The sequence below is a fragment of the Ammodytes marinus genome (assembly GCF_949987685.1).
Source record: "Ammodytes marinus genome assembly, chromosome: 18".
Classification (NCBI taxonomy): Eukaryota; Metazoa; Chordata; class Actinopteri; order Uranoscopiformes; family Ammodytidae; genus Ammodytes; species Ammodytes marinus.
The window spans coordinates 19,563,590-19,591,362 of record NC_137222.1 but is presented as its reverse complement, the minus strand read 5'-3'; the positions used below and the strand labels follow the sequence as shown (position 1 = coordinate 19,591,362).

Below are 27,773 nucleotides of genomic sequence, written 5' to 3'. Positions count from 1 at the left end.
TTATGCCATGTTAAGTAGGCCTAACTAACTTTAACTTTCCTTGAAGGCCACCTGCCTCTGTAAATTCTCTGAGCCAAAATAGGCCCACGCGTTATACACACTGCAACTTTAAGTCAAAAAAATCATTAGATTTTTGTAAATATCAACAGCATCTTTATTTTGACATATGTCTTATAACATAAACACAGAATTACATTGTTATTATCAGTTATTGTGTCTTTACATGTCTAAAATTGAATGTGGCCTATATGATAAAATTATATATTTTTTGCCTCATCTCATTACTTCCCCTAATCTTGTTTTTTTTTCCAAATTTTAATTTATTATTTTTTTTATGTTACTTGGGGCTTTTATATTGATCTACCAACTAACTTTGGGAAAAAAAACTAATATCGCGCGTGCGCTCTTTACATGTGGGTCACGCGAAACCGCATTACCCACACACCTCATCCTTCCACCAACAGAGAGATGGGAAAAACAATGTTAGTTTTGCATTAGAGAGAACTAATTGACGGAGCTTGGATGAAAATAGCGCTTCAGAGTTAGCAGACGTAATTGAACAAACCCATTTTCACATGTTGTTCGGCTGAATGACTTGCAAAAGTTGCGGCTTCTGCGACTCACGGGGCGCTAACTTGTGGGATTAGTTTGTATGCAGCCCGACAGCGGAGGCTCACTGCGGTGGGATGGGCTGTGAGGTGTTCAAGATGGCGGCGCCCTGTGGAGTGCAGCTACCCTAGCAGGTAAACAGCTCTGAATATTTACACCCAATGTGTTTTTCTCACAGCGAATATCAGTGCATATGACTTGTTTTAGTGAGCGCGAGCTATTTGTGTTGCCTGTCCGCCGACTGAACGCCACTGACAGGCAACATGAATCCCCGACCGAGTGCGGGTTGCTGCTGCCAGCTAACGTTAGCTCTCGGCGCTGGCTGGGACTGACTTGTTTTTAGAAAGACCCATGGATGGGGTTAGCGCCGCGGACGTTGGTGCTTCAAACATCAATGGTGATTTAGTCTGCGTGTTTCTTGTTTGTCATGATTAGGTTCTCGTTGTGCACGAAGAGAGGTGCCTGCATATCTTTTTATTTTATTTTATATAAAGGGGTAAAGTAAACCCAACCCTGCCCATTGTTCTCTGCGAGTTGTTTACGACAAGCAGCAGCAGCCAGTGGTCAGTCCCCTCACAGCTTGTCAGCCCGAGCTCCTGCTCTCCTCATGCATGACACTGCAACACGCTGTCATTATATGGCCTATGGGTTTATTAGTCGGTTATTTGATGCATCTCGGTACAATATTCTCGTGTAGTTTTCTGCATCATGGTTCCTTAATTTTACAGTTCGACTGCAGTCCAACGTGAATTCAACTCTTTACCTAGCCTACTATTTCATGTTTATATGATAGGGAAATATGCTAACACATAGACACTTGGGACAACAAATCTCCAATGTAGGCCTACATCATAACATCATTTATAGCTAATGCAAATGTTCCTATGCCTGTCCCTAGAAAGGCTTTTAAACAGTCATACAATTACACATATTAAACATAGCCACATTAAAACCAGCCACTATCATATCAATCATTTTCTTGGCATGTGTCATCATCACCAAGGCGACAAAGTGGGTCACTAGTTTTTCAGCTTGACCTGCTCGACCCTTCTGTCACATTGCACTGGACTCACTGCCATGGCTGTCACCATGTCTAATGTCTGTCTGTCAATGCTTTACCTCAGTTATCAAATATCTTGGGACCAGTGCTGTAATGGGATTTTACCTTTTTTTATATATATATTTTAAGAAATACTGCAGTTAATTCCCCATGATATCTGACCAGAAACCAAAGCAGTCTCAGAACTGTTTTAGAATTATTGTTTTAAATTTCACGTTTCATTTTTCAGACACATTTTCTGTAAGCCTAAATTTAATTAGCTAATGCTTGTATCTAAATGTTCTCTTCACTAGCAAGATAATTATCGGGGGGAAAACTAGTGGTGCATCCCTATTCCCTACAAATCCCCATGATGTGTTGATGTTATTGATATAGTTTATATATTTTTAAGTAAACTTCACCCATGTTGTTTAAATGCTTCAGATTCCCAGACAAAATTAATTTAGAGACATGATGTCATTGTCCTCAGGGAACATGCAAATACATTGTGTGCTGTTCAAATGAACAATGCTTCTTTTCAATAGGTTTACCTTAGTTTGACAAACACAATACTTAGTATTATTTGTATTATATGACAAACCCCTCATGGGAATTTTTCATACAGGAAACCAAAGCTTAAGCAACTGACGGCTCATATTAACAGCATACTGAGATAATGTCTCCCAAGATTTTCCAACAATGGAAAAGTTTAAATATAATATACAAATTTAAACAAGCGTGAGCCAAAATCTCTACATATGCATATGTCACTTAAAACATTGCATTTCACTCAATCAATTCATGCGTAGTCTATAATCCATGTCAAATAAAGTGGGAGGATTTTATCTAATGTGACTCAGTGGCCAGTTTATTAGGAGCACCTAGCTCGGCTGAATGCAGTGTAATAAAACAGCCCTCTGGCAAATGTATGGTCCCCTTGGAAGCTTTATTCTGGGTTGGTGTTGTGCTGTGTTGCTTTACACTGAAAGGTATTTCTTATTTTGTGTTCACCATTTACTTCTATATTGGAAACAACAGTTTTAGTTAGAGCTCCCAGTTCAACAGCACAGCAAACACCATCCTCCAGAATGATTGACCACACACTAGTTGAATCAACACCTCTGTAAAACAGTTTGAACCAAATGTGAACACTGTAACCCTCATGAAGGAAGGATCTATTGCACAACTGTTGTGTACAGTTAGACTGTGTCAGTTTTAGCTATGTGTACCTAATAATACATCGGTAGCTGAGTGTATATTCAGAAAGATGCTTTAAGTAGATCCCTTGTTCTTTGCTCCTAATTTTCATATGTAATCATAATTGAGTTTCTGTGTATACTATATTTATACAATTATGTATAATGTTAAGTTATAATTTTTTTCAACTTGTATCCTCACTGTAGCAGCTTTCCATTAGCTGCTAGGCTGCATGTCGGTATGGTGTTCTGACGCGTGCGTATAGCCTACAGTTAACAGTTGAAACGTTTGAATGTCCACTTGGTTTAAATGCTTACTTTTATTCCTTTACACAAATGAAGGTGCGACTTGTACATACAACAAACTATTCTCTGTAAATCTGAGCTCCATTAGCACGGTCGAAAACGATTTGCCTTCCGGCATGCGATCGCCTGGCGTCCCTGCTACGCCTGATTTATAGCCTTGCATCCGGTTACATGTGCTGCCACCAGGCGGTCGAATTAGGCATGATAAGACAATACATACAAACAAAGAAAAAGAGTCACACTCACATTATAAATTAATTCAAAGTTTGAATTTGTGTGCAGACTCATAACCCCTGCTTTTGCTGAAATGCTAGGTGGATAGACAGAAAAGTAATCAACAACAGTTGTTGCCAACAGATTAATTGTTAACATTTTTAGCCAAAAAAAGCCAAACCATCCGCTGGTTCCAGCTTGTCAGACCTGAAGATTTACTATTTTCCTCTGTTTTCTCTGTGTGAAGTGAATGTCTTTGGGGTCTGACCAAAATGAGCTGTTTGCAGTCGTCACTCTGGACTTTAGAAGCTTGTAACAGGCATCCTGCTCCATTTTATAGACTTGACAGTTAATTAGTTAGTTCAATCTGCTTATTTCCTTTTTATTTACTGCCACTGTCTGCTTACTGAGCATGTCCAGTTGGCTTGATGAAAGGATGGATCACTCCTTTTCAAATGGAACTGGCAGGCTGTCTGTCTCTTTTATATGAAAGTGCTTTAAAATATTGCCGCAGGAGGAGAAAAGGAGGCTGTTGTTGTTGTAACTAACGGCGTGCACAGGGCCGAATGCAATTTCCAGTGTGTGCGTGTGTGTGTGTACGTACATGCATAGTCCCAGGCTGCATAAAGGTTCTTTGTGTCTTCCTGAGCTGCCCCGAGATCACACCGAGGCCCGGCTGCTGGTGTTTGTGTCACTGAACCTGTCCCCTCTTTGAGACGCGACGGACAGAATCCCCAACTTCCCCAACCCCATGACTGAGCACTTAATTGAGAACGGCCATACAACTGTGCTGTGTGCCGTCCTCATGGCAATCGGCTATTTGTTTTGCCATGTTGTGAACAAGCTAGGTTTCAGCAGTTAATACATCCCGTCATGTTTGTTCCCCAGAGTGGAGTGTATTTGCCTGACACGTGACCTGAGTTTAAATAGAATGACATACGTTTATGTATTAATTTCTCCTTGTCACACTCTCCCAATGAGCTTTTGTCATATTATTTTTATGTAGCATTTGGCTCTGTGTCCAAAAGATTAATTTAATGTTTTTTTAGCCCGCAAATCTATGAAAATAAACAAGCAAATTTCAGCCCCATTTTGGATTCTAATCATCTTCCGGCATGTTGAGTGGTGCAGTAGTGTTTATAGTTTAAGGCGCTGATAAGGTCTCATGTGCCGATTCATTAGTGGTGTTTGGCAATAAGCTGCTGGGGGCAGACTCCCTGACGATAATGACCTGCCCATCAGGATTAGTTATGCCTGTGTTTTTCAGATGGAGATTTTGCAAAGGCTAACCAGCCAGGCCTCCTTTTTACATTGAATGACTGACTCAGCGTCTATAGCCCAAATATATTCACAGCCAACCTACATGGACAAATAACCTGGTATGGTAAACACATTAGGTCAGGATGTGTTGTTGTGTTTTTAGAGCACAGCTCTGCTGGGGTGTAGACACATTTAAATAAAGCTTTTTGCATGAAACTCGTCATTCTAGTCTAGAATTGAAATGGGTTATACTTGGCTTGGTCAAACAAGGTTGCAGGTCATGTTCTGGGATCTGTCTCTCCGTTTTTAACATTACATTCAGGGGGTTTTAATGGCGATTTGTTTGCTTAATGCATTCTAAATCCGTCCTCTGAATGTTTCCCTTCAGTGTGGCCATTTCTGTCTGTTTCTGTTAGTGAAGACTCTATGTGGTTCAGTAAGAATATTCTCAACCTCTGAACACAAGGCAATATATGGAAAATCAGTGATAAGATTTGTGCTATGATGATGTTGGTTGGTTAGGTTACATTAACAGTTAGTTGTATCCAGGCTAGCTAGTGTACTGTGTGTGTTGTGTGACTCACTCGTTATGAGCTGATGTAAGTACTTTGTTATTAGACTGTGACTGAGACTTAAAACAAAATAAATAATGAATCCCATTTAAAAAATAAAAGTTTTAGTAATAAAATGAGTGATGGCTGAATTCCATTTAGCTGCTTTGGCTTCAGGGTCTTGGTATTGTGCATGCTGTCTCACTGTCACGCTGTCATTCCTTTCTGGGACGCTTGAATGGAACTGAGTCACTGTCAATGCTATCAGTATTATGACGAGTCAAAATGTCTGCTGTGAAAAAAAGGCCTGTTCTCATTTACAATTAACGATTAATGAATGATTCACACTGATTTGACATTGATGACATCATAAGCCTGAGATGGTGTGTGGGTTCCAATACCCATACTTCCCTGCTTTGTAGTTTGGTAGAAAAAGATTTAGGATGTCCCAATACACAATGTCAAATGCAATATGCCAAAAACTAGCCGGATGTCCAACTACATCTGGTCGCTATTTTTAGTGTGAAAACCATCGGGATTTTTTTTGCAGTTTCTGACCCACAATCCACTGCACAGCGGAAGTTGCATCACATTGAGTAAGCATCACAGTGAAACTAAAGAGTCATGTTCGAGGCACAATGTTAAGATATAATATATACAGTGGCTTGCAAAAGTATTCATACCCCTTGAAATTTTCCACATTTTGTCACGTTACAACCACATACGTACATTTATTTTATTGACCACACAGTGGTGCATAATTGTGAAGTGGAATGAAAATGAAACGTGGTTTTAATTTTTTTCTATAAATAAAAAACTGAAAAGTGTGGCGTGCAAAAGTATTCAGCCCCCTGAGTCAATGCTTTGTAGAACCACCTATCGCTGCCATTACAGCTGCAAATCTATTTGAGTATTTTCTCTACCAGCTTTGCACATCTACAGACTGATATATTTTGTCCATTATTCTTTGCAAAATAGCTCGAGCTTCAGATTCAGCATCAGATTGGATGGGGAGTGTCTGTCAACAGCAATTTTCAAGTCTTTCTCAATATTCTCAATTGTTTTTAGGTCTGGACTTTGACTGGGCCATTCTATCACATGACTATGCTTTGATTTAAACCATTGCATAGTAGATCTGGTTGTATGTTTAGGGTAGTTTTCCTTCTGGAAGGTGAACCTCCACCCCAGTCTCAAGTCTTTTGCAGACTCTTAACAGGTTTTTTGCCCTGTATTTGGCTCCATCTATCTTCCCATCAACTCTAACCAGCTTCCCTGTACCTGCTGAAGAAAAGCCACCCACAGCATGATGCTGCCACCACTATGGTTCACTGTGGTGATGGTGTGTATTGGGTGGTTTGTAGTGTTAGTTTCCGCCACACATTGCATTTTGCATTCAGGCCAAAAACTTCACGTTTGGTCTCATCTGACTATGCATGGATTTTGGCAAGGGTTGGAGGAAGGTGCTCTGTTCAGATGAGATCAAAATTGAAGTTATTGGCCTTAATGCAAAATGCAATGTGTGGTGGAAAACTAACACTGCACATCACCCTATACACACCATCCCCACCGTGAAACATGGTGGTGGCAGCATCATGCTATGGGGATGCTTTTCTTCAGAAGGTACAGGGAAGTTGGTTAGAGTTGATGGGAAGATGGATGGAGCCAAATACAGGGCATAAAACCTGTTAGAGTCTGCAAAAGACTTGAGACTGGATGTAGGTTCACCTTCCAGAAGGACAACTACCCTAAACATACAGCCAGGCATGGCATAGGCATTTGTTAAAATGGCCCAGTCAAAGTTCAGACCTAAAAACAATTGAGAATATTGAGAAAGACTTGAAAATTACTGTTGACAGACGCTCTCCATCCAATCTGACGCTGAATCTGTAGTTCAAGCTATTTTGCAAAGAAGAATGGTTGATAAATATCAGTCTGTAGATGTGCAAAGCTGGTAGATAAATACTCCAATAGATTTGCAGCTGTAATGGCAGCGATAGGTGGTTCTACAAAGCATTGACTCAGGGGGGCTGAATACTTATGCACGCCACACTTTTCAGTTTTTTATTTATAAAAAAAAAAATTCAAAACTACGTTTCATTTTCATTCCACTTCACAATGATGGCAATGATGTGTTGGTGTATCACATAAAATCCCAATAAAATAAATGTACATATGTGGTTGTAACGTGACAAAATGTGGAAAATTCCAAGGGGTATGAATACTTTTGCAAGCCACTGTATAGGGGTATGTATGTCCCAATTGTATGCATACTGCTTGCACTATTTACTTTTTTCTGGACAGCTGCAGTATGTAGTTTAGTAAAAAATAAATTACTTGACAAATAAGTCTTTGGTTAATGTCGGCTCACTCACTTACTTTCCCTGCTCCGAATCGGATGGAGTTTGCTCATCTGTCATGGAGTTGACATTTAACAGCAAACAAGACCATCAGTGCAAAGAATGCTATTTTTATATTCTTAATGCCTTTGTCATGGGTACGCTCACCCAGGAACAACAGCTGGCGTATTAAAAACACTACTGCTTTTGTCCGAAGGGGACTGCTAGAATGAACACACACTGAAAGTTCCTCGGTGCACCTTACAATTATTATCCGAATTTTGAAAATAAAGAGTTTATTTCACCAAAAGTTACACTCAGTGTTGCTCACCAAAGCTCATGGTGTATGTCCCTGCTATCTAACAAAAGTGTCAAATGCATTTCCTTCCTCAATTAAACATTTGCAACGGAATTTTTTTTTTTTCACTGCCCTTGTTTGGGCATGGCTCTACACGCATGTGTGTAACCATCACCTGTGGATCAGTTAAATAGTGGGAAACCATTGGAAGGAATGAGTATCATATTACCAGTACCCACGTGCGCCTCCTTTCACCTCAAATTGACCTCACTGAAAACAATATTTCCATTTGTTCCCCTTCATTTCAAAATAAAGCTATTAGCACAAACCCTGCTTTTTCCTGTAGTGAGTTAGGTAACGTCACGTGATCGCTAATCCTAGATCAGAGCTCTTTATACTAATTTCTGGGAAATGTTTTAAGAATTTCTCTTGGTGTGTTGCAGAGGGGCCTGGAGACTGTGTTGGTGGGTGGCCCCCGGAGTCCTCCAGGCAGGCAGGGACGGACACCGCGAGAGAGAAAGACAGAGAGAGAGGGGTAGACGTCTCCAGCACTGCCACCACCACTAACCAGCACCATGGCCAGGGAGCAGCAGCCCAACGTGGGGGATCTCCTCCCACTCCTGGAGACCTCCGACCTCCAACAGCTAGAAGAGATCAGAGGCCTCATCAACGAGCAGCTCAGCACCGGTAAGTAAAGGCCGCGCGGCTTGTTTCAGCATGCCATGGTTCATCTGTCCGTGTTGGGCTTTTTGTTGACGAGCTATAAGAAACGTCATAGTGTATCAAGATCACCGCACATTCCTTCGATACTTCTCTTTTTACCATCTCTTTCCTCTGTTGAAGTGACTGCTGTTCCTGGCATTATCTGGTTGAGTGTGACTTCTATGTCTACATTATTCTTTTAAATCTCTAATCTTTAGACTCTCTTATCTCTTTCTTTCTTACTATGACTATACTTTTCATCTTGTGTTTTTCTATGCTTATTTACTTTCATTATTTGTTTCTATTATAAAATTGCTTTGTAACTTTGGTTGGTTTAAATGTACTTTAAAATACAGTTCTTAGTATTCTTTATTTTAAATGGTCTTTCCTGTGGTTCCCTAAAGAGCGAGGATCCATGCTGCTAAATGGGCTGGTGGACTACTTTTTGGAGACAAACTCTGCCCAGGCCATGCATATCCTCTGCTCAGTCAGAGAGCCACATGATAAGGTGAGCAACGGCCCCTGATGAGCTTTAACGCCTGGTCACACCAGGTTTAATACAGCAAAGTGTGAGAGTGAAATCAAGCCACGGTCAGAAGATGTGTTCAAGGAGGCGAAATGAATCAGCAGGAATGTTACATGTAGAGTTTAACTTTGCACCGTTGACCAGTAAGAAGCTCTCTTGACAGTACTGATCTTTGAGGTGATGTAGAGGAAGCTATTTTAGCTTATCAGCTGTGTTGCAACATCCACTTTTATTCAGCCTCCTCAGTCAAAGTAAAACCTAATAACCAATGGGTTTGCTGAGTTACATTTGGTAAGCTGTGCGAGTCAATCCACCTTGGAATCTTTTCTTTTTAAAATTTTTTTTATACAAATTTCTACAGCTAAATGAGACATTTGGATTAGTTAAGGTGTAGTAGGGTTTTGAGGTCATTACGAGGAATATTACTGCATTCTTCCATGATTTCTATTTGCCTCCTGCACTGTCAGCATAGTGTCACAGTGTTTATTTGTAGCAGTCTTTTGATGTGCAATGTAATTCCAAAAGCTCCACACAATACAACATGCATATGTCTATACATAGATTTGGGGGGGAAATATTCTCAGTAGTTTTCTTTACCTTTTATTTAAAGGTGCTACGCGGAACTTTCAAATATTTCCTCTGATGATCATAAATTACATGTAACAGCAAACGAGACCATAAGTGCAAAGAATTATATTCTTATATAGTTTTTCTTAATGCCTTTGTCAAGGGTACACCTGGCATAGTAAAACATAAACTTTGTCCAAAGGGGGTGCAAGAATGAACACAAACTGAAAGTTCCTCGGAGCATATTTATTAATAAGAAAAACGCCAGCTTTCTGTCTGTGTTAAATACAGCACTAACCCCGCTCCCTCTCTCCCTCACAGCACCTTCTGGACAAGATGAACGAGTTAATGACCAAACCGGCCTGCCGTCTGCCCACCCTCACCCTGCTCGGCCACGTCATCCGCAAGCAGCCGTCCTGGATACACAAGATCGCTCGATACCCTCTGCTATTCTCGCTGCTCAAATGCCTAAAGGTAAAACAAAATAATAACTTACAACTCGCATAGAATTGACTTGACACATTGTTGCAGGAGTTCTTTATGAAATTTCCCATTTAAACTGTTTTGGTCAAACGTTGCTCATCATAATGAAGAGGGATGTTAATGTCAACCTTTATGATCTTTAACTATATCATGAATGCTTTTGTGTCCTGGCAGACGGATACAGACGTGGTGGTGCTTATAACTGGAGTACTGGTGCTGATCACTCTGCTACCCATGATCCCTCAAGCTGGGAAACAACACCTGTGGGAGTATTTTGACATCTTCGGCCGCCTGGCATCGTGGAACCTTAAGAATCCTGGTAGGACCTCCCTGTCATGTCTCACAAAGCATGTCTTGTTATATGTAGTTTGTGCACATATGGACACATAATTTATTGAAACATTATGCATGGGTCAGCCCCAGCTAGCCTTTGGGGGATGGATACTTATCCCATACTAACTTTTTGTAACTAAAATATATTTTATTTGTTATTTGTTACTTAAATATTGCATTCACTGGAAGGGTGTTTGCACTCGAAGCTGTTTGTGCAGTTAACTGGAGCGTAAAAATGTAAATCTGGTCAAAGAGGGAGGGGACGTGGTGGTGGATGAAATAGGCCCAAACAAACACCCAAAATACTAGTTTGAATATGTTCGTCTGGAGTTCAGGTTTGTGCTTTTCGTTTGTGTCTTCTGCACGTTCAGGGCATATTTCCGAGGTTTACCTAATCCATCTGCACGCCAGCGTCTATTCACTCTTCCACCGTCTCTACGGCATGTACCCGTGCAACTTTGTGTCATACCTGCGCTCCCACTACAGCATGAAGGAGAACATGGAGACTTTTGAGGAAGTAGTCAAGGTGAGGATGGATTTTCAACCCTGCCGCTGTTTTCTCTTTCTATATTCTAGAGTTTCTGCATCCAAATGGTAACTGATTCAATGTTTTGTGTGTCATCCTCCTGTTCAGCCCATGCTGGAACACGTCCGTATTCACCCAGAACTAGTGACAGGAACCAAGGACCATGAGCTGGACCCCACCAGGTACCGTAAGCCTCATGCTGCTCCACCTGGCAATGAAGGAATGATATACTGTCTGTTTATTTTGCAAGTCTACTGCATCTCTTTGGCTAACGGTGCTTTGCTTTTTTTTCTGCAGGTGGAAAAAGTATGAAATCCACGATATCGTCATTGAATGTGCCAAAGTGTCTCTAGACCCCAAGGAGGCCTCCTGCGAGGAGGGCTACGCCACCATGCCTGAGAACTTTTACCCCCAGATCCACATGCGACCACAAGACTGCACTTCCAGCCCCTACACAGACCTCCACAGCAGCTACGGTCAGAAAACTTGAGAAAAATTAAATTGCACATGCAAAAAGTCATTTGAAACTTAGTCAGTGGTTTTATGTTTTTATCAGTCGACTCGTAACCCGATGTTGAAGGTACAACAGGAAGCCTAATGCAAAGAACTACATGTGTAGTATTATGACAGGACGTTGCAATCGACCAAAACATCAGTGTGCTTGTGCGGTCGTGATAATTACACAGAATGAAAAGCTTGAGGAACATTTTATAGGTAATGTAACCAGATAGAAATTTGTGTCTTGAGAATGTTGCCTTTTTTCAGTGACCTTTGTACTTTTTAGTATCTTAAACATTGTGTTTTGTAACTGGTTTAAAGGGAAAAAAATCCAAAAGTGTTATCCCAAAGAGCATAAAAAGACTGCAGGTTGTAATACAAATCTGTTTACAATTTGATCATACAGTACTGTTTGTCTTCTCGACTACAGGAAGCTCTTCTTCGACCCCGTTCTCCACTCCGCGCCAGCCGCTGGCCCTGCCCCTGTCCCTGCCTCCCTTCTCAGGGACACAGTCCTCGTCCCGCAGCCCTCAGACCTCCAGACGGCAGGTCAGATCCTCCATCATGCACTCAAAGGCTGTCTGTAACTGATCAGAGGGTTATACCAGAGCACTACATTGTTGCTGGCTCTCTCTCTCTCACACACACACACACACACACACACAGCCATGTTTACACTCCATGACTGGAAGCCAGGACAGATTTTGAGCCATCAAAGTCGGTAATGTCAACCCTCAGCAATGTAAACACATGCCTCCTCATCCTCGCCCTGCCACCTCTCTGTAGACACTCCCTAGGGCAGGTTGCCATAGAGATGTCGTCCCTCTCTTTCTATGACTAGGCCAACCATATGAGGGGAGGGGTCTGGGTGTTTTTCTGCCCCCCCGGGGTCTGTCTGAGGATTTGTCTCTGCGTTACACTCCCTCTGACCCAGACAGATGAGAGAGCTTTAAAGAAAAGGAGACCAACCACGGACTTTGCTAGGAAAAAACACATTTTAATTTGTCTCAAGTTAGATTATTAATGTTAATTATTATTTTTGATGGTACAACAGGAGTTAATCGGTTGTGACCTTATAGATTTTCACATTTGATAGTAGTTTCTCCCTGCTTAAAGTTTTTATGCTACAGTAGGCTATTAGACTGTTGTAATAAACATTTGATTTTATTAATACATATTCAATCCAAAGTGTAAAAACAACAGGCTGTGGCTTTAGGGTGGTTATTAGGGAGCTGACCTTTGAAGATTTTCATCTTTTATCTATGCTGTGATGTTGTCTCCATGCGATCTGTTCTAACGTTGCTGTTTGGTCTGTATTTCTGTGCAGAACTCCACCTGTGAACTCAACTCTTCCTGCAGTGGGAAGGACCCTCTGTGGAGCCCCTCCTCGTTGTGTGGCATGGCCACGCCCCCTTCCTCCAGAGGCATGTCGCCCAACCTAGAGCTGTCCCACAGTGCCTCACACCTTCCCAGCCGCTTCCACTGCACATCGGGTCAGAACTTACGTGGTGCACCATAGTTTGTAATGTAAATCTTAACTGATTGGCCCTTTGTTCATTTTCTGTGGTGCTGACCGCTGGTTGTTTTCCCCCGAGCAGGAGGGAAAGGAACGCCTGCCTCCAGCACTCCGGCCACCTCTTCCCCACCTCCCACCCTATCAGATGACTTCCCCATAATCTCCTTACCAGCCAACACAGTCCAGTCCAGTCCACCAAGAAAGGTATGCTCTCTCCCCCTCCATTTTGAAAATGGGTCCCTGGAACACTCCTTGTCTACAAATGTTCCTACTTCAGTGATTTTATGATAGGCAGTTGTCAATTTGGGTATCTCACTGTTGCTTTAATTAAATTAAATAATAAAACGATACCTAAACGCACATTCAGTTATTTTCTCAGCACGACAGATACACAAAAGATCAGTGGTTGGATTGTGATTATAAACACCATTATGTAATTGTTCTGAATTTCATGATGAGCCTGCTCAGGATTCTGTTTTTCCTATGTTGCTTAATTCTGAACGTTCAAACAAATATGCCACAGCAAGCCACTTCAAATGATCTAACTTGTATCATCTTGACAGCTAATTTCCTTGGCAGCAGGAGGGAAATTCATTTTTCAAAAGTGATGTAAGTCTGTGATTTTTTGCACTCAGAAGTAAAGCAACAGGAGGAAAGATGTGAAATCATTATAGCCATATAATTGGTTCTCAGCAGGAGTCTGATTATTTCGGCCTCTTGTCTCATAAATGTTCTTTATTCTGCTACATAAATGTACAATAACATAATTGGCTTGACCCGTTTGTGTCCTCACATTGGTTATCTAAAGAATCAGAGTTTCAAATCAGCCTGCCATGCTACGATGTCTGTGTCCTCAGAAAGAGAGAGCTGGAGCAAACCGCTGATGTGTTTATATAATGAAACCACTAACTGTGTGACTTTTCAGGATCGACGACAAGCAGAAAGCGGCAAGCCTGCACTTGTGAGACAGGAGCCAGTGAAAGATGCAGAGAAGAGTGCAGAAGTAGCCACCAACAGAGGTTAGTCATGATGAGTGTCATCAACCTGATTTATCACCACTCATTACAGAGTAAATGATGATTCATTTGGTCAATCAGTTTGAGTCTTTCTCTAAAATGACCATTCCAGAGATGCATTTCAGTTTTGGGCCTTTTGCAGAAGTTATTTTTCTGACAAACGGCTGTGATGTTTGTTACTTCGTCAGATGCAGGAGCTGCTGAGAACGTCTCCATGACATTGACTGAGCTGTCGGTCTTCATGAAGAAACAGGAGCTTCAGCTGAGGACAGAGAAAGAGAGGGAAGAAGGTGAGCACAGATCACTGTACCTGATGCAGTGGTTGGGCCAAATAGAAAACACTGGTCACACTGACTGCAGGCACTGTCTTCAAGACAAAAAAAGATAATAATCCACAAAAACTAAAAGATGCCATACACGAGGCAGTCAAAGAAAGATAAAGATGAACCCCCTGATGCTTATGTTTTCATTTGTCTCTTAGCGGGTGGGGAAGCACAGGAAAGCAGGAGTGAAACTGCCTCGTTCTGTGTTCAGAAATGAGTCGGCTAACAAGCATGTTACAGTCTTGTGTGTTTGTGTACAGCCAAACCACAAAATGGCTAGTCTAAGGTCTTCTCATCCACAGCATGAACCAGTTCCTAAAACTAATAGACTCAATATAAAAAAAATTGTAGCATCCCTACAAATTTCTTCTCTAGCTGACTTCATAGCATAAAATAATTTGCCAAAGCATAAAATGGCCTACAAGCATACATATATTTATTCGGATTAGCATCGTATCGTATTGAGTATGAACTGAACCAGGATCATACTCATCAGGATTTTGACTTGGATCACGTCTTTTAATTATGTGCATTTATTCTCCTGTTAGGCTAAATGAGCCTGAGCTTGTGGACTTGGACTAAATACCCAGGACACTACTAACCCATCCCTGTTTATATCCCCTTGTGGGTTCAGCTAGCTCTGCAGTGTTACTGGTGTAAATCCCACACGAGCCACTTGTACTAAAAATAAATACACCTTGGGTACTGTGAAGCACTTTGGATAAAAGAGTCTGCCAAATGGCACTTAAACATTTCAGTTCCCTATGGGGGAAATGAAACAGAAGCTATGCAGCCTTAGTTTTTCTGCGTGGGATAGCATGTCCTTGGCACTTGTTGCAGAAATATTAACGAGCCAATCTTGCCCTTCTTAGCATACGAGCTGATTTAACTCAATGTATGTTGTTTTGTGCTGCAGCTGCCATCACAGAGGAGCTGCTGAAGATCACTGAGGAGAAGCAGGAGCTCTCGGGCCTGAGGGGCTTCGACTCTCCTTTCTACCACACCACTGAGACTCTGACCGGCTGTCAGGCACAAGACAAGAGCCACACCAACGCCCAGCCCGGAGGCCCCGTGCAGGACAGCCACCATGTTGTGTCGACGCCGGACAAAGCGGAGAACACCGCGAGTACCAGCGGTGTTGGCAGTGGTGGTGGAGGAGTAGGGGGAGACAGCAGGAGCTCAGCGCTGGGCCTGGAGCACTCCTGGTCCTTCCAGTCGTGTTTCACTCCCATCGATCACCACCTGCACCGGAGCCCCTCGGCCCCGGACGACGACATGGGCAAGTTCTGCATGTTCTCCCCCAGCCCGTGCAGCAAGACCCCGGCCCCGGTGCCCTACGAGGCCTTCTTCGACCTGGCTCTGCCCCGCGCCGCGTCGCTCTTTGTGGGCCAGAAGACGTCAGAGGCGGTGCACAAGGCGGCCATGGAGAGGCTGTCGCAGTGGGAGGAGGGGCTGGAGGACGGGGAGGAGGAGGGCGTAGTGTCGGCCTCACCACTGGAGGTGCTGGATCGCCTCGTTCAGCAGGGGAGCGACGCCCATGATAAAGTGCTTAAGAGGTAACACTTTTATTTTGTGTTTTTATTTCTTTTTTTTTCTTAATTTCTTTTTTGGACTGGACCACGGAGTGAGGCGAGTCCTACAAACACAAATGTCGCGAGTGAGTGACCAAATTCAGAGATTGGTTGGCCACAAGTCATTACTCTGTCCACATTGGTTGTTGCCCTTTCAAAATGAATTTGCGCCAGCGGGTTGCCGACACACACACACACATACAGAGGGGGAGTTGAGTCCTGAACTATCCACACACTGCATAATAATGTACATCTACTTCCCCACTACACAGTAACAAAACATGGAAACTACCTAAACCCAGTTGCGGTCCAGCCATATCCTAGGTATTTATCTAGTCTTGTTATTTAGTTGTTTCCCCCATTTTGACCCTCTCTTCAGCCTTCCTTCACCAAAATACATCCAATCACAAACCCGTACATAGAACATTTGGAGGATTCTCAAGTCTTTTCATATGCCATGCGGTTTTAGGTTTGTCCTTAGTGTCAAAGTGTAAAGGACGTTTTTAATTGACTCTGAGCAATCTTGTTAAATTTGATTTAATTTCAACCAAGATTGCCCTACTGGAACATAATGAATTAGATTTGTGCAAACACTCATTAGTCATGAGCTGCATCACTTTGAAGCCCTGAAAAGGTTTTAGGTATTTTCAGAAACCAATTGAAGCAGATATTGATGAAGAATCTTTAAAAAAAAATGTTTTGCTTGATTAGTGAACACATGTTGAGACTTGTGCAAACGTGGAAAAGCTATTTGAAATTCATGTTGATCACACTGAGGAAACTCAGGAGTATGTTTTGATGTGCTGTTTATGGTGAGGAGCCGGCCTGGCTTGTTTTCAGTCTATTACTGCAGTCCAAAAGAAAACACCCAGTTGAGAACAAGTATGACATTGTTGCGAAAATCTGCTACCCCCTTTCTTTCTATACACACACAGATGCACACAGAAACACACACACACACAGACACAGTCACACACACACAGACAGAGAGTGAGCCGGTCCATAACAGCAGAGACCGTGTCAGCAAAGTCACAACAGGCCCAGAACAATCTGGCTTGGGCTCATTTCAGTCTGATATCACCCCTGCTATTCTATTCTCTTCACCAGAGCCAAACATAAGAAGAGAAGCAAACAGTACAGCTTAAAGTTGGACAAGAAAAAATACACACTTTGAACAACTGCTCAGACGAAACATCAAGACTGGCCGCTTTGTGCACAATCTTAATAATAAACATGCAATAAATGTGTTTCTATTTGGTAAATGATCATCATATCATTAATATATTATGTATGTATTGCTTTATCTAAGTGACTCAAGGTCCATTTAAGAGACTTATAACACACAAGATCAGGCCTGACATACATTTTGTAAATCGTTATAAAATGTTTTTTTGTCATTCTCTCCTTTTTACAGATTACCTTTGCCAAGTAAGTCAGCTGACTGGACGCACTTTGGAGGTAAAGCACCCACACCACACCACAACACATCTACTGATACAATATAATTTCCCCCTCAGGGACGAATAAAGTCATTATCTATGTATCTATAAAAGAAGCTGTCATAAAGAGTGCAGATGGAGTGTTTGTTTAGGCATGCATGACTAGTGATTTGGTCACAGGCTCTGAGACATGAACAGCATGTTAAGACCCAGCCGCATAGAGGGAATCTGTTCAACTGTGGTGAAAGTTCCCACAGTAAGGCAGAACCGGATCAACCCAGAAATGTGAAAGTTGGCCATTTGGAGATCTCTTCAGCCTGTATTTACCTCGCTGTATGAACTCCAAAGCAAGGATCTAATTTCCTCCAGCTGCCGCTCACAACACAACACAACAGCACTGTGTGTTTTTGTTCAAAACCCTCTGCCAACTCGTAAATCTCAACTCTGGAATTGAATCATCTCCCCTCGTCCACTGATAAAGAGTCAGGTAGTTTTGCTTGCGTCCATAACAAACCTCCATTCAGCACTTGTGGCACAATGACAAATCTCTCTGGAAGACTGATTAGGGCTTGAATCAAATCCTCAAGAGAATTGAATGTTCTCTCTCTCTCTGCTCTCCTCCCCATGATAACATGTTAACAAGTCAAGCTCTGTATACACAGTTATGTTTGCCAATTTTAGGGATTGAATTGAGTACCACATTTTTCACATTTTGAATATCTTCACCATGTGATTTACTGGGTACATAGCAGCCTTAAAGTCAGCAGAGGAGATTTATTACCATCAGGTTCAAATTAAAGACTTAACCGAATGAATGATTCGCCCCAGGAGGTTGTTTTAAAAGCCGTTTGTCTGTTTTAGTCATCAGTATAGCTCTAAAACATGACAGATGTTGTGTCAAGAATTAATTAGGTGCTTGTCTGGAAATTCTTCAAAAAGATTTCTTTAAACCGAGAAGGAAACCGTAATGTAGCACACCGCAGGCCTCACTTTATTAGATGTCAGTACTTTGGCAGAGCTGGCTAAGTCATTACTCTTACGGGTCGGATACCAACAATAATTTTTCAATACCTTTCTTTTTATTCAACACCTTTGCTATTCCATACTTAAAGAGTACAGTGTGCAGAATGGATTGACATTCATCAGAACAGTTGTGGTAGAAATTGAATCTAATGTTCATAAGTTTGAATACGTGTATAAATGTTGAAAAAATAAAAATGTTATATCTATATAGGAGGGAGGCATGTTGCACCACTATGTTTGTGAAGTAGCACAGAAGGGACACACTTAACGGCCTTCCCCTTTTGTTTTATATAGTGGGTGTCTTCCTGAAATGCACCTGTTGGGAGACCAAGCAGAAGTAGCGTAGAATATATAACTAAATACATTGTCACCTCATCACTTGACATTGTGGAAAGACTTGAGACAGTGGTGGATGATGCCATCTTTAGTAACAAGCTTCTTGTCCTTGAAGGCTTCCGTTAGCTTTTGTAAATTCTCAGAAAGGGAGGGTTCAGCAAACAAGCGTTGCAATCAAGAATCTCATCGCTAGATGGCGCTAAATTACACACTGTACCTTAAGTAATACTGAAGCTCACTGCTTGTGTGTGTGTGTGTTTGTGTGTGTGTGTGTGTGTGTGTGTGTGTGTGTGTGTGTGTGTGTGTGTGTGTGTGTGTGTGTGTGTGTGTGTGTGTGTGTGTGTGTGTGTGTGTGTGTGTGTGTGTGTGTGTGTGTGTGTGTGTGTGTGTGTGTGTGTGTGTGTGTGTGTGTGTGTGTGTGTGTGTGTGTGTGTGTGTGTGTGTGTGTGTGTGTGAGAGAGACTGTGTTAATAACATTACTATTACCATGGCCTCCCCTAGGCTCTGCTCCGCTGGACGAGCTTCACACGCTGCGCAGCCAGCTGCTCCTGCTGCACAACCAGCTGCTGTACGAGCGCTACAAGAGGGAGCAGCACGCCGTACGCAACCGACGCCTCCTCCGACGCATCATCAACGCCACCGCACTGGAGGAGCAGAACAACGCCATGGCAAGTTGGCATGTGCTCATTATCACAGATTAGCCCGGTTAAGAATAAAAACTAGACTTATTAGAATGAACAAAAGGGCAATTTAGATTTTCTTTTATTATTGAGGTGGAGCATCATGGCACATTAAAAGGTCTGTCCCATACCTGGAGAGTCTCAGGTTCGATCCTTAAAGTGGACCTAATAAACGTTGTTATAATGATTTATATTCATATTTAACCATACTAAAGTATCAAATAATGACTTGCATGCATTTTGACATATTCCCTGCTGACCGTCTGGGTTGGCTGTGCAGAGCGCTAAACACTAGGGCAGCCGGTCGAGAAATCACGTGTTCAAATCGGTTCAAATTTCCTGCATTCGTGTCGTCACAAATGCGGATTTTTCCATGTATGGTAATGCTGCAACGTGCGCTCCGGCCATGCCCCCACCTTCCTGCTCTCAAATCTGCCCGCGTGCAAAGTGTTCCGGAAGGAAGGTAACCAATCACAACGGAGTGGGGTCTGCAGGAGGGGTGGGGGGGAGGGGGCGGAGAAGCAAAAGCCGAGAGTGGACAGAGACTGCCGTGCGCGCTCAGATGAGAGGAAGAGTTTCCCGAAAATCTACATGTTTTTTTGTGCTGTGATTCGTGTCAGGTTGCTCCATAGGAGTCATTAATGAGACATTAAGACCAGAAAAGTAGTATAATAGGAGATCTTTAACAAGCGGCTCATCCTGGAGAAAGCAGATCTAAATTCTTCCCCGAGCTGTCGAATCAGTATCGTCTGCAGCACATAACGGAGAGAAAATGTAGCCGAAGTTGTTTTGTTTGCAGCTAAGAGTGACTTGGACAGATACTTTTCAAGAAGTGAAGGTCCCAAATAAGCCATGGAGGCTGTTATGTCTCCAGGAATAAAATGTCACTCAAAGGGGTGGAACACTGATACAATAAAGCAAACATCAGCTTAAAGAATAATAACCTGCATTTTCCACAAGTATTTTGAAAATGTTGCACAGTTATCGAGTGCTGTTGGGAGGTGTGTATGTGTCTCTTCCCTCACTCAAAGACCAGCTGTGAAAAGAGATGGTACCAACTGCCATTAACACTCATTTAGAAAACTTGTGCACAATCTGTTCTCAGCGTGTGTGTGTGCATCTGTGTCTGTGTTTGTGCAGAAGGACCAGATGAACCTGCAGATTGTGGACATCACGTCTCTTCGGGAGAGTCTGCAGGTGGAGCAGCAGCGGTACAGGCAGCTGTGGGACGACCGGGAGACCATGGTGACCCGGCTGCACAGTCAGATCAGACAGCTGCAGCAGGGCCGAGACGACTACTACACCAAGAACCAGGAGCTCCAGGTACACACACCGCGCGCACACACAAACACACACACACGGGCACAAATTGTAATGGTGTGGTGTGGCAGGCACAGATTGGAAAAATGTATACTTTTTATAAGATAGTGTCTAACTCTTTTGTATCTGGTTGTGTTGTGTGTCTCCAGAGCAAGCTTCAGGAGTATCAGAAGACCATGGAGGAACTGGAGGCAGAGCTTCAGAGGGCCAACAACAAGGTCTGCCACACCGGTCACCTCCTCAACCAGATGACCATCAAGGTAAAGAAATACCTCCGCCAGGGACTATTTTTTTTCTCAGTTTCAGGTTTGTGACAGATACGTATTAAAAGCCTAAAAACTGCGTTACATCGCTGGCTGTTATTTAGAGCTATAGTGCGTAACTTTTTCATATTAATGAATGACGATTACATTTAAGCCATCGCCAAACGAGTTGACACAAGGTTGAGTTGAAGGCCTATCAGCTCCACAAAACACAGCGTTTCTGGTGAAACAAGATGTGCATATATTTCTCTCTGACGTTGGTGCTTATTCTGGCATTTGGCCAACATATAAACTTGCCAGTACATTTCCATTTAATATGGAGCCTGTCTGAAAGTTGCTATTTACAGTATACTGCATTCATTTTGCTATGTGTCTCCTTTCTGCTTTGAAATTTGCTGTTTGTTTTTATTTATAGTTTGATTGTGTTTTGCCACACTGAACTGAAGGGACGTTTTTGTTTAAGTATTTTGACTTGCACAAAACGTTGCATGGTTTAAATAGGTTACTGTTATGTCATTGCTATATTATGCTCAGTTGAATTGGTGCTTTTAAAACAAAGTTCTGACAAAATAAAGCATTAGACCTCTACATTTGTATATTTTTTATATTAGGGCAGGTGTTTAATTCCAAATAAAGAGATTCCAATGTCTCTGCTAACAGACCCACACATAGAAAAACGACCAACTGCTTTACGGTAAACTGGCTAGATTGTTTTGCAGGCTGCCCTGTGTGCTTCCTCCTACTCTTCTAAATGGAGGAATTGGGCAGGGCAGCGAGCAGGCTAGCGGACATGTATGTCCCAGTTGCCTTGGAGATATTGTTTCTCTCTCTATCTTTTTATGGGTCAGCGACACTGGAGTGGGCAGGGGGGTGGGGGGGGTTCTGCCTCTTGGGGATTGTCTGAGGTCCGTCTCCCTCCTCTGACCCCAACTGAACTGAAATCCTGACAAACAAGGAGCCTTTGATCCAGGAAAAGGGCATTTCAAATCAGACAAGTGCATCCACTCATTTGACTGAAGGTCCTTATCTATGACATTCAGTACTGTAAAGTTAGGTATCCTGTGATGTCAGGCCATGGGGAGTGATGTTCAGATCATTTATATAGGCTGTAACATTAGTAAAGTGTAACATTTCTCTTGTAATAGACCACAAAGCGAAGCCTTTTCATAAAGAAACATTCATTTCAGACTTTAGTAGTCCCTTAGAGTGATGTGTATACACTTTTCTACCATGGATTCAGCCAGATCATTAATGTCTGTATGTGTTGGGTTGTTGATGTGTTTCCAGTTATCTGTGGGCAGGCTTGATTTGTAGCGTAATTGCTGTTTTTGCCCTCCATCGTCATTGTTTGTCTCATGTGTCCTTCAGCTGAGCAACAGCGAGAGCACCCAGCAGCAGATGAGCTTCCTGAACAAGCAGCTGCTCCTCCTCGGGGAGGCACATAAGCTGTCCATGCAGAAGTCGCACCACACAGGCGGCGATAATACAAAGGTATTGTGTGTTTGTGTTTGTGTGTGTGTGTGTGTTGTGTGTGAGACGGATGCTGAGAACTCCAGAGACTGCGTACTGAGGTGAAAAGAGGGAAACTAATTGGGTTGGTTGGCCGTTGAGTCAAACTGTTCCACCAAAGCGTTTTTAGCCTCACTGTAACATCATCTATCTCCACATGTCTCGGTCATAGTTATCCACAGTAAGAGTGAAGTCAGTAGTGGTTTTAATTGTATTGGTATTATTTCTTTAAAAGGTCATCTCAAGCTTCTTTATTTGTTGAGTATTTTTCTTAGGGTAAACTCTGAAAGTAATTGATAAATAATATTTTTTTTAGTTGTATGTTTTTATTCGGCAGCAGTGGTGAAGTGGGTAGGGAGGTAGCCTCTGGAGTGCAGGGTCGGAGGTTCGATCCCCCGCCCTACCTGCCACATGTCGAAGTGTCCCTGAGCAAGACACTGAACCCCAAATTGCTCCCGATGGTTCAGAGGGCGCCTTGCATGGCAGCTACTGCCATCGGTGTATGAGTGTGTGTATGAATGGGTGAATGTGGTAAGAAATGTAAAGCGCTTTGGGGCTGAGAAAATAGGCTAGAAAGCGCTATATAAGTCAAGTCCATTTACCATTTACCATATTCCCTTGTCATATCATTTGGATGGGCAGCCATGAGCCAAACCGCCACAACACAGTGTTTTAATGTTTCTCTGTAGATTTTGACTCCAATTGCTCCTGACACATATCTGGCCTGTTCTTTCCTAGTGTATCTTTTTACAGTTCTTACATTTTCCAAATGAATGACTTATCGAAGGTTTTGTGGCCTCTGATTTTATTTTTAAATGTTTTCATCCTTAGTGACTTGCACATGTTAGTTAGCTATGATCATAAAGAGGCCTGCTTGTTGCGTCTTGATTTGTTTCACTTTTGTATAGTGAGTAGCTCAGCAAATAGGGCCAGGTATGACTACATTTACATGCATGCTGTAATGCAACTATTACACTAGTCCAGAGCCTCACTAAATGCACAGCAAGACACAGAGAAACCATCCTTCCCACCGTCAATATACATTTACAAATACTGAAGCAAATGGAAATGGAAAAAATACTAACATTCTCATAGTACAGCCATGTTCCCTCTTGGCTGAAAATGTTTTAAAAAATCCCCACAAATCCTCCATCTGTGTGTCACTTTCTCATACATTTCTTGTTCCTTTTTTCCTGCTTCTCCTCTGTGCCTCTGTGGACCATGTCCCAGGAGGCCCAGATGCTGCAGTTGTCCTATGGGAAGGAGGTGGAGACGCTGAGGCAGAGCTTGCTGTTCCAGGGTCAGAAACTAGAGGCGGCTCAGCAGAGGGTGGGCGAGCTGGAGACCAACCTCTCCAAGAAGGAACACCTCATCGCCGAGCAGAAGAAGTTCCTGGAGGACGTCAAATGTCAGGCAAAGTGAGTGCTAACCTCCAAGTCATTGAAATAGACTTGCATTAGTACAAAAAGGGCCACTCACAATAGCGTTCAGCAGGACTTGACTCAGTTGTAGATCGACGTCACATCATTTTGTTTGTATAACTAGAGACCCACGGGAGTATTCTGCAAGTCGTTCACCTGTTTCTGTGCCTATTTTGTTATTACTTTTGTCTTTCATCAATATGGCCAGAGTGACAGCCAAGAAAGCAGTACAATGCTATAATAAATAAGCACATTCAATACATACAGTCACAGACAATTCTCATACGCCGCATTTAATGAGTGCAGTTCAAAGTTAAATTAAATAAACCAGCCAAGATAAAATGAATAAACCAGGATGTTTTCACAAAGATAAAACTTACTCTTTTTAAATGAATTCTCATTCATTTTCCCTACATTGTCTCCTCCTCTGTCCCTGTCTGGGCTCTGTCTCTCTTTGCAGGACCGAGCTGCAGGCCTCAGACAGCCGGTATCAGGCCCAGAGGAGCATCACTCAGCTGCTGCAGACTGAACTCCTGCAGCTCTACAGCAGAGTGGAGATGGAGGCTCCTGCCAACAGCACCGCCAGCATTTCACCAGCGGGGGGCAGAGCTGACCCGCACATTCATGCTGACTCCAGGTCAGGCTCAGAGCACTCTTTTTGTGTAGCTGCTATCGTTTGTTATATTATCCGCTTGTCTTTTTCCTAAGACAGTCCAGTTAGCATATATTTGTGTGAATATTTAACAGTAGTACACAGTGTTTCACAACTCTTTTGGCTTTTGACGCTTTTAAGAGTGACCAGTGTCTACACAAGATGGTCACACACTGTATTTATTTACCCAAAGAGAACTGTGATTTATTTCATATTGATTACTTTCTAGAGAGGGTTTATTGTCTGTTGGCATGGATATTTGTATTGCATCACAAGCTCTAACAGTTAAAACAGAACAACAACAACAACAACAACAACGCTAAGTATTAAGTCAAGACAAATTAGGCATCTTCTAAATACATAAATAATATTAAAAAAAAAACTAAAACAAAGATTGGTTCAAAGTCAGAACAGAGAAACTATTTCTATCAATACATTTTTTTGTACTCAACAGTTTTTTCTTGACTTGTGTTTAATCCTTCCCAGCGTCATGGTGCCAGATGGACCCAGTAAAATCCACAGCAACGAGGAGACGGTCAGTAGACAACAGCTCGACTCCCCTCTGGGCAACGGCAGCACTTTATCACCCGGGCAACCCAAGGCGAGCAACTCTTCCAAGACGACAGCGGCGGCTAAAAACTCCATCAACGGCAACCAGGACCTGGCCCCTCCTCTGCTGTCCTGTCCCCACGGAGCCCCCTCCGACATGCCGCTCACCGTGGGCTCCTACCCGAGCGCCAAGAGCTTCCTGGGCATGAGGGCGCGCGAGCTGTTCCGCAACAAGAGCGAGAGCCAGTGTGACGAGGAGCAACCACCGCCGCCGCGCCTGGCCGGCCTCGCCCACGGCCTGAAGACTGAGCTGTGCGTGGAGCCGCCCTGCCCGGAATATAACGCACCGGGAGGCCCCACCCCTTGCCCTATCCCCGGTCCAAATATGTCCCAAGCCCCAGCCCCAGCCCAGGCAACTCCACTCACTGTGCCCACCAAGGAGCCCCCCTCCGGGCCCAAGCAGCGGGCCTCCAGCCAGGAGAGCCCCCGTAGAAAGGTAGGGGCAGGGAGGGGTCAGGCGGGGTCAGGTCGCCCCCGGCAACAGCAGCTAAAGATCATGGACTATAACGAGACACATCACGAGCACAGTTAAGAGACACAGGACTGAGCCCGGGACGCAGGGCGGACGCGTAGGGGACTGAAGTTTTATCGATGGAGAAGAGCTACAAATCAGCGAAAGAGTTAACCGTTCAGCAACTCTTTCAATTCAGTGTTATATGTTCTGTTCCTCTGAGTGGACAACAGGATTCCCCCCCAGTGTTCTACTTTTTTTTTTCATTCTTTTTCCTTTCCAAACGGATTCATTCCCATGAATAATTCCCCATTCGTTATTACCAGTGATATGCTAGACTTATGAATTTGGTTATGAGACAAAGATCCTTAAAGTTATGCAGCCAGAATGTGATCCAAGTCATCTATACCTAACATGTGACACTGTGAGACTGACACTTCATCTAAAAAAAGTTGTTTGGCTTCAATTTGGTATATTCGTCTCTGAGGTTTCTGCCTCTGCAGCCAACACAATGGAAATGAGTGGATTATTGCATGCAGTGTTCAAAGCATTGAAAGATTGCATTGAAGAAACTCAGCTGCAACATGCCTACTAAAACAGTGTCCCAGCTACTGTGGATAATCCAGACCTAATAATTGGAACTACTTTCCACTGAAGAAATAGTCCCTTTTTAATAAAAAAAAAACTTTCAAACTTCAAAACGAGTTATATGGATTATCCAGAGTAGTGGGGGAACTGTTTCTGTAGAGATAAGTTTCTGTTAACATTTTTAAGATGTTATTTTTTAAATGCTGTGAGGACCACGATTAAAATTCCATCTCCATGGTGTTGGCTTTTGGGGCAGGCTTCTCATGGATACATATCTCGAAACTTGGAACAAATAACTTTCTGCTCTGGTCAATAACACTAAGGCTGAGTGAGAAAAGGTTTATTTTTTTGGTTGTAATTTTGGTGCACTTTACTCTTTTTAAAAGTTTAAATGACTCAAATCTGATATACAAAAACCTACTGTTACATTTATCAGTGATTGATCATATGTTAGGGGAGCTTTGGCATTGATGCTGGACCAAAATGTGTTTTTGATATGCGAGTGCATGTTGAGTGAGTGTAATATCAGAGTGTTGGAGGTGATCAGTGAGTAGAGATGTTTGGTTTCTTCATGGGAAACCTCGAGAGTGTGAATTTATCGTTGCCGGACTGATTAGGATAGCTAACATTTCAATACAAAACTCCCTTGAGTTTTTGTCCAAAATAAGTAACAAAGAAAATCTGGTGATACAGTCGTGTTGGTTCTCATAAAGATGCAATTACGAAAAGTGTATGGAATTTAGAAAGGGATGACATTTTATGCATTTTTATAAATTAAACATTCTATCATATCTTTTTTTTTTATTCTTTATTTATTCAGCCATGATGGGCGCTCACAAATACATATGCTAAATTTGAATCACACCTATCAAGTGCTAACCTATAAAAATCATGCTTCTCTGTTTAATATGACCAGTTGATCATTTTGAAGTGCCATGCAAACAGTTGTTTTCTGGCTGGATTCAAACATCTCTGGAATAGAAGTGTTGTTTCTCATGCTGTGTGTACATTCAGCTGGTACAGGGTGGGGAACTCATAAACATCTCGTCCAGTCAGGTTCTCTTCTGCAGGTCTGATAACCAGGGAACAACCTTCTTCCTGACTAGTATTAGAAGTAAACTCCGGTTTTGAAAGTTGTCTAAATCCTGTTGTCCACCGGGAACTCCTGCTGTCATTTCCTTTTGCCTCGCTATCTAAAGCATGTTCAACAATCCACTTTAAATGCCAACCGTAGTATCTACAGCAAACCCAAGACAGAAGGTACAATCAGCACAAACTGAAGAAACCAGGACTCTGACCGGAGCTGGAGAATCTGGGACAAAATGGCAAAAAAGGAAGTTCTAAAAGCAGTGGCTTGTGTTTAACTGTGAACAATAAAGATCGTCTTCAATGTTTTGCACTACAATTCTGAGTATTGCCTTTTTTCCCCCCCCCCCACCTCCGAACGGAAGCCCCTCCATTTGGTGTTGTACCTCTGAGGAAATGCAGCATCAAGCCGTTCTATCATTTAATTCGGTGAAGACACATTAAGATGTTTGCCAATGGAAAAGGTTTGGCGTGTGTGTGGCTATGCTGTTGCTTGACGGCTCCATAGAAAACAGAAAATTGAGGAT

The 27,773-nt window shown here is 42.6% G+C and overlaps 1 protein-coding gene across 1 annotated transcript; it reads left to right on the top strand.

The window, feature by feature from the left end:
- The first annotated feature begins 615 nt into the window (after positions 1-615).
- On the top strand, positions 616-27,533 carry tsc1b (TSC complex subunit 1b). The gene is made up of 22 exons (XM_080047321.1): positions 616-743; positions 8,252-8,495; positions 8,915-9,018; positions 9,925-10,077; positions 10,261-10,405; positions 10,791-10,945; positions 11,054-11,127; positions 11,243-11,421; positions 11,874-11,992; positions 12,771-12,936; positions 13,042-13,163; positions 13,885-13,978; positions 14,164-14,265; positions 15,215-15,854; positions 17,284-17,327; positions 19,169-19,335; positions 20,488-20,670; positions 20,817-20,927; positions 22,299-22,421; positions 23,670-23,857; positions 24,321-24,497; positions 24,999-27,533. Exons 2-22 carry the CDS (start codon positions 8,384-8,386, stop codon positions 25,651-25,653), a joined length of 3,813 nt encoding a protein of 1,270 aa, XP_079903447.1. The 5' UTR covers positions 616-743; positions 8,252-8,383; the 3' UTR covers positions 25,654-27,533.
- The last annotated feature ends 240 nt before the right edge of the window (positions 27,534-27,773 follow it).

Coding starts and splice junctions, on each gene's coding strand:
- tsc1b (XM_080047321.1), top strand. CDS start 8,384: ATGGCCAGGGAGCAGCAGCCCAACGTGGGGGATCTCCTCCCACTCCTG. Junction 10,078..10,260: donor CGCTGCTCAAATGCCTAAAG/GTAAAACAAAAT, acceptor GTGTCCTGGCAG/ACGGATACAGACGTGGTGGT. Junction 15,855..17,283: donor CATGATAAAGTGCTTAAGAG/GTAACACTTTTA, acceptor TCCTTTTTACAG/ATTACCTTTGCCAAGTAAGT.